The 10345-nt window shown below is 46.4% G+C and overlaps 1 protein-coding gene across 1 annotated transcript; it reads left to right on the top strand.

Annotated features, from left to right (window-relative positions):
• The first annotated feature begins 3418 nt into the window (after nucleotides 1-3418).
• Nucleotides 3419-9266, top strand: LOC124692083 (glyoxylate/succinic semialdehyde reductase 1-like). Its single transcript, XM_047225381.1, has 8 exons — nucleotides 3419-3575; nucleotides 3787-3897; nucleotides 3979-4080; nucleotides 4894-4995; nucleotides 7987-8102; nucleotides 8555-8633; nucleotides 8714-8884; nucleotides 8974-9266. The coding sequence occupies exons 1-8, from the start codon at nucleotides 3471-3473 to the stop codon at nucleotides 9061-9063; spliced, it is 876 nt and encodes a 291-aa protein (XP_047081337.1). The 5' UTR covers nucleotides 3419-3470; the 3' UTR covers nucleotides 9064-9266.
• Nucleotides 9267-10345: the final 1079 nt, after the last annotated feature.

Genomic DNA, 10345 nt, shown 5'->3' with positions numbered 1-10345 from the left:
CCGGGAGTCTTTCTGGAGTATGATAGATAGGTTTTCGCGTCGTGGGGGAATAAATAGGCAAAGGGGCGATGTCGGTGGAGTCCCGAGGTGGGCTACCCACACGCCTGTGCGCCTGTGGGCCCGGTCACGCCGCCCTATGGGGAGGAGGCCGTGGGCTTCCCCCGGGCTTGCCCTTCTGGTTCCGTGTGTCCCTCGGAAAAATAGGAGGTTTGGCTTTTGTTTCGTCGAATTCCGAGAATATTGCCTCGAACGCATTTCCCGGAACCAAAAACAGCAGTAAACAAATGAACTGGACTGTGGCATCTTGTTAATAGGTTAGTCCCAGAAAATGTATAATAATGATATATAATGCATATAAAACATGTAGGTATTGTCATAAAACTAGCATGGAACATAAGAAATTATAGATACGTTGGAGACGTATCAGGTGGCAGCGCGGGGAGGGAGAGAGCGAGCAGTTGCGTCAGCTGAAATTTCAGCGCACCCTAGATATGGATCGAGCGTTCGGTTCGCTCGAGCGATACCCTAGAAGTAAACAAGGCCTTAAGGGTTCATTTGGTAACAGGAATCCCGGTGGGATCCCGACCTTTTTCCGGAGAAATTTTGCCCCTAGTCCGAAGGTCGGGAAAATAATCCCGGGGTTTTGCTCCTATTTCTGCTTATTCCTGGCCGAAATATTTACCCGGGAAAGTTTGGCCCAAATAGCCAAACGAGCCCTAAACGGAGCCACGCTCCCTCCCGCTTAAAGCCGGAGAATAGGCCCTCACGTGTATAGGCGCTACCTTTAGCGTCACCGAAGGAGGCAACGCACACAGGCTCGCCATCATGGGCATCAGCCCACCATCCTTGGACTGGTAAGTACGGACTGTCGAAGTGGCCTTGGCGTACTGTTTGGACCTTTTGCGCCAGGAATTCTTGGCCCCTGAACCGTTGGTCTGTTTAGTGTTTAGGGCATCTCCAACGCGGCGCAGATCGGACATTCCAGACTGTCCGAATGTGCGTCCGTTTGCATCGCGCCACGGACGCGAATATGACCGTTTTTGTCCGCGCGTCCGTTTGCGACCTAGGGGTGCCTCCAGCGGCCCGACGCATTTCGGCGTTTGCATCAATTAGGAAGTTTCGTAAACAACAAAATAAGGAATGTCAACGAAGTCATACTTATTACATTTAAATTTTTAAAAGTCTACATGAAAATAAGATTAGTATTTCTCTAGGCATTGATCTTCATGGCCAGCCAATGTCCATCGATGCTCAATCAGATCCGTCTCGCAGCTGTTTGCAGACGGTCTCGTTAGTGACTTCTACATTGATATGTAGATAGTCCTGCCAAGATGAAGCTCCAGGAAGTGGCGCCACCAGCTCACCTTTGAATTCCCAGTGGTTCTCATTGCGGCCATCAGGACGCTCGTTCTCAACGATCATGTTGTGCATGATCACGCAGCATGTCAGCACCTCATGCATGGTCTTCAAGGACCATGTTCTTGCCGGGTGACGGACAATTGCCCACCGAGCTTGGAGTACACCAAATCCGCGCTCCACATCTTTCCTGCAAGCCTCTTGCATCTTGGCAAACCTCCTCGTCTTCTCAGAGTTTAGATTACGGACAGTCTTCACCAGTGTGGCCCAGTTAGGATAGATGCCATTAACAAGATGATATGGCTTGTCTTATTCATTTCCATTGATCTCGTAGCTCACCTGGTGAGCTTTGCCTTGCATAAGACTGTTGAAAGCCGGTGATCGGTGCAACACAATGATGTCATTGTTGGAACCGGCCATGCCAAAGAATGAATGCTAAATCCATAAATCTTGAGATATGATAGCTTCAAGAATGACAGTCCGTCCCTCCTCATGCCTGCTGTACGCGCCCTGCCATCCAAATGGACAGTTTTTTCACTCACAGTGCATTGCAATCTATGCTGCCAATCATTCCTGGGAACCCTCTAGACTCGTTGATAGACAGGAGCCGCCTTGTATCCTCAACAGTTGGCTCCCTACAGTAATACTCTCCGAACACGGCAATCACGGCTCGGCAAAACCTGTACATGGCCTCAAGGCAGGTGCTCTCACCCATTCGAAGCCATTCCATATGAGAGCATGCGAATAGCCGCGGAGCATTTTTGGTACGAGGTGAAGCCTAGCGCACCTGTTGCATCAGGCCTGCATTGGAAGTACGGATCATAGTTTCTGACGCCCCGTAGAATGACCAAGAACATGTCCCTTGACATCTTGTACCGACGCCGGAAGAGTTTTTTCGGGAACACCGGATTGGTGAGGTGGAAGTAGTCCTTGTGGAGGCGGGCCTGCCCTTCCACTCTGTTGCACGACAGGTTTTTGGAGCGCCCCTTCACAGAGCCCCGGTGCTCCGGCCCCGGGTTTGAGGTGAACTCGTGGATCATAGAGGCCCCAGTAGTTGCCAATGTCTGTGTCGACTGATCGGACTCCTCGTCGGAAGAGGAGTCAACGACCTTCGCGCGGAACTTGTCCAACATCTTCCACATGTCCATCTGCGTGGATACGAACTGCGGATCAATGGCCGCGCACAATAGCGCCGAAATCACGAGTAAGAAACCTACCGACGCAATTGACCGAACAGATCATGGGCGGTGAGGCCGGACAGCGCAACCGACAACGTTGGCCCCAAAACAGCCAGCAGGTACGCGGCGGAGCCAAGCCCGAGTACGATCCTGCTCTCCCGCACGGCGATAATGGAGCCGACGGCGAGTACTGCAGCGATGCGGCGGGACGGCGGCGGGTGTGGCTGGGGTGGTGGCGTCGCACTAGGCAACAAAGAAATGGAAAAAGAAGCAAATCGAAGCCGTCGATTTCGCTGTCCCTGACTTGTGGGATCGGGTAAGAAATGGAGGACGCTCGACGCATCCGCGCAGCGTCCGCGGAGACGCAAACCTAACGAATATTTGAGTCAGGTTTCCGTCTTCGCGGACGGTCCAATCACTTTGCGTCGTCCCGACCTCATACGCATTTCCGATTATGGCGGACGAAAACGGTTGCTGAACGAACCGCTGGAGATGCCCTTACGGCGACAGCTCTGCTGGCCCCTGAGCCGCTGGTTTGCTGTTCGGCATCGCGGAGCTGATGCGGCCGGCAGGTATGGTGGCGAAACAAGGAGAGCCACATCGATCGATCTGGGCGTCAGACCACGGGTGCACGAGCTCAGACGCATCCTGCCCATCCGACGCTCCAAGGAACGGCGATCCTGAGCGCGACATAAATTTTCTTGGATAAAATAAAGCGAACGGACGACAAAGATAAACAAAAATCGAGGGGATCGGCGTGGCTGCGCACTGAAAGGAGCACAAGTGTGTGTCGCTTGCGGCGGGCGCGTGTGCATCAGTCAGTGGCCAGTGGAGAGGCGACGAGAGAGAGAGAGAGAGAGAGAGTTCCCTTGCGGCTGCGGGCGTGCGGGCGAGGAAGACGAAGAAGAGGAGCAGGTGCAGAGAGCGAGGGCGGAGATGGAGGTGGGCTTCTTGGGGCTGGGCATCATGGGGAAGGCAATGGCGGCCAACCTCCTCCGCCACGGCTTCCGCGTCACCGTCTGGAACCGGACCCTCTCCAAGGTAAGCACACACGCGGGGCTCGACTTCGATCCGTCGCTCGCCCAATTCGCCGATCCATCCGGCCGATCGAAATCCCCGGCTGCTAGAGCGGGATCGATCGATTCTTTTTTGCCAACATCCTAGCTAGATTGATCCACTGCTCTGTCGTCTTGCTCTTATCTGATAGTAATAATTTCGAGAACATGTGGCCATATGTTTTTTTTTTTGGCAGTGCGACGAGCTCGTCGCGATGGGCGCTACCGTCGGGGACACGCCGGCGGCGGTCGTCGCCAAGTGCAAGTACACCATCGCCATGCTCTCCGATCCCAGCGCCGCGCTATCCGTTAAGACACGCCGCGAACCCGATTTTATTCTTATTCAGACATCGCAGGATTTGCTGATATCCATTTCAAAACCTATCTAGGTTGTTTTCGACAAGGACGGTGTGCTCGAGCAAATCGGGGAGGGGAAGGGCTATGTGGACATGTCCACTGTTGATGCCGCAACATCTTGCAAGATAAGCGAGGTATTTCCCGTGTGCCTTTTAATAAGTACAAACTTATGTAGACCTGTACTGCCACTCTCGAGTGCTTAAGTTGTTGCGAACCAATCATCCACCTTTTGCATCATTGATTGATGGCATATTCAGTGGGCAGAGGGTTAAGTTATATTTCAGATAGGTGAGCTATATCTTATTTTATCTACTTAAATAAAGGAGACCAAAGCTGAAATTAGTGTAGCTTAGACACTGAATAAAGATGGTGGAGTAACTCAAATGTTTGTCTCGACATGTTTAAAGATAAAACCAACGAGCCACATAGTAAAGGATGACAATAACGTTAAACAAGAGGGCAGGAGACCAAGAAACGATATTATCGTCAATCATACGTACATTTGACAGGTAGAACCGCGAGTGTCTACGGTTGGGACACCCCACTGAAGTCTGAACCGTGATAGGAATAAGTGAGAAGAGAAGTAGGAGAAGAAGGAATGATGTGCATGCCTAGATCAATAGAGTGCTTGATATAATGAATCAACTTATGTGACATATTACAAAGTATAGTGGAGCATGCATGGATTAATACATGTGAGCCATATTACATTTGCCTCAACTTATGTTTCTAGCAACTAAAAACTTTGTCATTGTTTGTTGACAGTATCTACGTAACGTATTTCTGAAATATGTATGAGCAAGTTCTCTGCCTCGCCCATTTAAATGAAATCTTGTCTCTTGTTTCACCAGTTGTTGTCGAAATGCTTTCCCTCGATTGGTTACCTTCATTGGTTATATCGATCAATCTTTGTCTGGAATTAACGCCCCTTCATTAAATGTTTGCAGGCAGTTAAACAAAAAGGCGGAGCTTTTGTTGAAGCTCCAGTTTCAGGGAGCAAGAAGCCAGCTGAAGATGGTCAATTGGTCATTCTTGCTGCAGGGGACAAGGTAACTCACTGTGTTCTGATGATCACTGGGAAGCCTTGTTTCAAGTCAATTGTACTAATCAGATTGCTTAAAACTACTTTTTCTAAGCAACTTCCTTACTACTTTTGAAAGGTTAAATGTATGCAGCTTTCTGCGTCCGGTTGAGTTCTTGTGGTGACTATCGCACGCATAATATTATAATCACGTCCTGATTAAAATCTCAGTGGGGAAACCCACTGATTCGGCCTCAAAAAAAATCACGTCCTGATTGTTTGAAACAGTGAAACTACAGTACGTCAACCCTTCTAGCAGCTGCAATATTTATTGGGCCTATACATACCTTCTTGGTTATACAGCTAGAGTTTTTTCTTCTTTTCTGCCAAATGTTAACAAAACAGTGTAACGGTGTCAGTGACTCAGTGTAGGTAGTTTTGAGGCACTTGCCAGAAAACGATAGAACTATTCCGGTTATGTCGGATGGACATTTGGTATGGATATTAGGATATAGGAGAAAAGTAGCCTACGGAAATCAGTTTCTAATGGAAGCATGAAATCCAAGATGTGGACCGTTGAATAAAAAATATTTGGCTCATATCTCACCTTCGCTTCTCCCTCTCTGAGGTTTCCATTAGTTTCCAAAAAGATTAAGATGTGGTTTGATAGAACCTGACTGAAACTCGAAGCAGTATGAAACTGCGTACAAAAGCTATATGAAACTAGAGGAATGCCTGTGTGCTGCTACAAATTGATTAAAGAATTTGTTATATTTTCTAGCAACCTGTGATAAATACTGGTTTATTCCTACATCTTCCTCCTCCCTTGTGTGTTTCTCTAGTTATTTGGCAACCATAATATGGCCAGTGTTGTCATGCTAGTGATAAAACTGCGAAAAAACCAGTTATTTCTCATGGAACCCTAAAAGCCAAGTATAATAGCGAAGATGCATTGTCTGTGCAAGAAACTTTTGTAAAAGAAACCATCCAAATTTGTTGAACTGCATTACAATTATAAACTACAATATTGAGAGTTATGCTAAGGTTCTGAACAATGGTTTCCTCAGGCATAATCTAATCCAATGTAGAACGGTAGGATGTCAATCGCTTATCAAAGGTAGTTGCCATTGCATAAGTATTCAGAATGATGATATGCCATTGTCAAATGGGAAGGATTCATTTGTAAGCCATTGCATCATTTGCATGTTAATCTCAGTACTTCATAGCTTACGCAAGAAATGGCAAAATTGTTACAGAGGCGCCTAGCTTTATCAACTGATTTGCAACTGTTGTAGACCACTCGACCTTCAAATATGTTTCAGATAACCATTTAATGATTTTCATACCTAATAACTCTCCAGGTCACCAAATATGGCAAGATTAATTAGGTGACTATCTTTCCCGTAGGCAGTAGGTGCATCTGCAAGAGCCTACATCTCATAGAAGTGTAGCTCAACGTGCTGTGCATTTGATGGATTAGTATCAAGCTTGCACTCACCAAGATATGCACGTAGCAAGCTAGCTATGAAACGAGCAGATCTGAGACGTTTGTGCTCCCTGAAACACATTTGCTAGCTTAATCAATTAGAGAGCACCTGCTAGCTTAATCGATGAGAGACCAGATCCCTGAAACGAAATCTGAAGCTAGACACACACACTTATGGAGTAGCAAGCAAGCTAGCTTCGGCTGGTGGATGATTGATTGTATCATGGCCGGACTGTCAGGGAGCAAGAACAGCAAACCAGCTGCCGGCCGCCGATGCCTCCCCTCCACATCTCCCCTTCCCTGCTCCACCTTACTGCACGCTGCTGTTGCTCCTCCCCTCTCTCTCTACCCCCTGCCAGCCAACTGCCAGCCTCCCCTCTCCATCCCTGCACCCCAGCAGAACAACTGCTTCTCCTTCCTTCCTCACCTCATCTCCCCTCCGTCCGGCCCTCTCTCTCCCCAGTGCGGGGCGCACATCTGCTGGATAGGGGCGAATCGGGGAGGAACGACACCCCTCTGCTTCCTCTCCCACAGTGGCGGCTGTGGTGTGGATCACCTCCCCTGCGGTCGTGAGCCCTGTCCTCTAGCCGCCACCCGGCGTTGCGTTGCGCATCAGAGTTCCATGGAGATGCCACCGTGGAAGACAGGATTGCGATATGTTTTCTCAGGGTACTGCATATTCAGTGCCTAATTCTTGAGGGGCTACAATACAAAAAATGGCAACGTATTGTAACTTAACTTTTAGAATGCGGGTTTGATTTTCTAATTCTAGAAGGACTTGGAAAAAAGGCGATTACCTATGGTTGCATTGCAATTTAATACAGTAGTAAAGATAATGAAGCCAAATCAAAACTCACTGAAAGCCATATGGAACCTATATTAATAACCTGAGTGAAACTCGAACCACTCTGAAACTCCACTGGAACATTTTCTCAACCTATATGAAACCACAGTGAAAGTCATTAAAAGCGATACGGAACCTGCATAAGTAAAATAATTGGTCAATATTTCAGTACATTTCAAAACATGGAATTTTCTTAAATTTGGAAAACATATTTAACATTTGTCTTGTTTGAAGGATCTAGTCAAGATGAAGGCGAGGTCTAAAACACATCCCAAACAGGAAATCTGGTTCAAAATATATGGTCATTTCTTAGTTTAAACCAAAAATAAAATGCATGGGTTGATGGATGGGGACGAGAAAGGTGGACTGCGTGTTAGTTTTTACAAAGGGCAGGTTTCTAAATGACACAATGACTAAAAAGTATGGTGTGATGATCTGGACCAAACATGTTTGGATCCAACGGTCCATACCTTGGTTCCCATGTGTCCACTGAAATTTTGTTTCCACGGGATATTTTCTCATGTATATAGCATCTAACAGATTCACCGAAAACTCCACCAGTTACCATGATTTTAACCACTAGGTACCAGTTAGTAATGCCATGTCTACCATTCATGTTGCAACTGCACTGCTCTTGATACTTCCTTTTTTGCTTAACTGGATGTATGGATCCATCTTTAATGTTTCAGGCACTATATGATAACATGGTCCCTGCATTTGATGTACTTGGGAAAAAGTCGTTCTTCCTGGGGGAGATAGGAAATGGAGCAAAGATGAAACTGGTTGTCAACATGATCATGGGAAGGTGACTATCTATCTGTACACATCTACAAAGCAAGTGTAGTAACTGGCAGTCAACATTACGTTTTTGCATCATGTATTACCGGTCGCTGTAAACTAGTATTATATCCAGGGTATCTGGAATATCAGTATGCAGCATACCACTGATACTTTGCAATTTGTTAGAAAATATGGTTCTGATCTGTTAGAAGCTTAACACAGTAGCTATGGTCACTGTTTTCTAATGCAAATTTGTCTCCCTATCTTTATCTATGCAAAAAAGCAAATCCCTATGATGATCTGTACATACAGTCAGCAAACTGATCAAAGATTAAAATATTGCTCCTTTGTTTGCATATAGAGATTAAAAAAGTAAATCCCTATGAACTCTTTCAGTTGCATCAATCCCCTCTACCTTTCATGCTCGTAAATTTGCCGACTGCAATAATGCATCACTGACATTTTTTCTTGCTGCAGTATGATGAATGCTTTTTCTGAGGGACTCTGTTTGGCTGACAAAAGTGGGTTGAGCCCCCAGACGCTTCTTGATGTCCTGGTACGTTGCTTGGTTATAACTACACTGCTGCTGCTACTTCTTTACCATTTAATAATCATGATTTATGTTTTGAATTTCAGGACCTCGGCGCGGTCGCAAATCCAATGTTCAAGATGAAAGGGCCTTCAATGTTGCAGGGCAGCTACAATCCTGCATTCCCCCTCAAGCATCAGCAGAAGGATATGAGGTTGGCTCTTTCCCTAGGAGATGAAACTGCTGTGGCCATGCCAGTCGCAGCTGCTGCGAATGAGGTGTGCCTTTTTTTTCTCCCCTTTCAACCCCTACCTTCAAAAACATGGCAACAGAGCTAATAAACACATGACTACACTCTGGATCCCAGGCATTCAAGAAAGCAAGAAGTTTGGGACTAGGGGACCTGGATTTTTCAGCGGTCCACGAGGTGTTGAAAGGAGCGGGTGGCTCAGCTTGAGCGTGACGAGGGATGGTTTTGTCTGGAAGTCTGAATGTTTAAAACCATATGTCATGGCCATGCAGTTTTTTCAAAGGGACCGTACGTAATTCGTCCAATCCACATGGCTTATCATTCGTATTGGTGTGCACATTCAACAGCTGCTGCCGGATTGTATGTTTATAGCGACAAGTTTGGAAATATCAGCTTGTGCATGAGCGAACGATTTGAATTCGTGATTTGGTCGCAGCTAGGAAATGGACTGCTTCAAGAGAAGATAGATACTCAAATATTATATGGAAAATGCTTAAATATGCCGGCTTATCTTATGCATCAGCCTGTTCTGTCCTACGCTCTGCCTTTCCTTTCCCCTCACCGCACCTGCGCGCAGCGGTGGTTCACTGATTTTTCTTTCTCGCCTGCTGCAACGTGCCACTGTTCCACGCAGGCCAGCCGAGCTCAGCCATGGATGCTTGCAGAGAGAGCTCCAAGGCGAGAGATTCCCTTAGCATGACAGTACCCCTCCTTGTATAATATAGTGCGTCGAAAACACTGTTTTGGTTGCTGATGTACTGAACCACTGGATGTCGAATTTAGAAGGGTGCTAACTGGAAATAAATGGGACACTTGGGCTACTTTTAGTTCGGAGGCTTACGATGGTTAATTTAATGGGAAACCCAGATGTGTTCATTTGGAAACTAAGTAGGCCGGGCCTTCAGAGTGAAATCTATGTACTCTGATGGGCATACTGTTTTTTACGAAAATACATTTGGAAATTGAAAGTGCCACTAAAGATTAAGATTTTTATGTGGTTTCTATATCAAAAAGTCACTCACAAAAGACAACCTCGCTGAAAGAAATTGTAATGGTCGTAAGAAGTATGCGTTCTGTGATTGTGATTTCGAGGAATCGATCAACCATCTCATTTTCGATTGTCCCTTTACTCGTCTTATTTGGAGAGTTATTCACTATACTTTTAATATCTCAACTCCTGCTAATATGTCGAATATGTTCGTAAATTGGCTAAATGGAGCATGATAAGGCACGGATTTGGGTAGGCATTTGTGCTCTAACCTGGGCTATATGGATTGTCGGAATGACATTGTGTTTCACAAGAGTACAAATGCTCACTTTTTACAAGTTATTCGTATGGTTATGCACTGGATCCACGACTGGTCCTTTCCTCTACCAGAGGCGCAGCAGGGACATATGGTTTCTGGATCACCCGGTTGGAGACGGTTGCTCGGAATATCTACAACCAGGATGGCTAGGGGCTTTCTAGGAGATTACAAGATGCATAAGC

The sequence above is a fragment of the Lolium rigidum genome, chromosome 2 (genome assembly GCF_022539505.1).
Source record: "Lolium rigidum isolate FL_2022 chromosome 2, APGP_CSIRO_Lrig_0.1, whole genome shotgun sequence".
NCBI lineage: Eukaryota > Viridiplantae > Streptophyta > Magnoliopsida > Poales > Poaceae > Lolium > Lolium rigidum.
This window is presented reverse-complemented; position numbering and strand designations above follow the sequence as displayed.

Bases quoted from the DNA above. Each gene is read 5' to 3' on its own strand.
- LOC124692083 (XM_047225381.1), top strand. From the start codon at position 3,471: ATGGAGGTGGGCTTCTTGGGGCTGGGCATCATGGGGAAGGCAATGGCG. The intron at 4,081-4,893 runs GTATTTCCCGTG...AAATGTTTGCAG, and splicing joins CATCTTGCAAGATAAGCGAG to GCAGTTAAACAAAAAGGCGG. The intron at 4,996-7,986 runs GTAACTCACTGT...TTAATGTTTCAG, and splicing joins TTCTTGCTGCAGGGGACAAG to GCACTATATGATAACATGGT.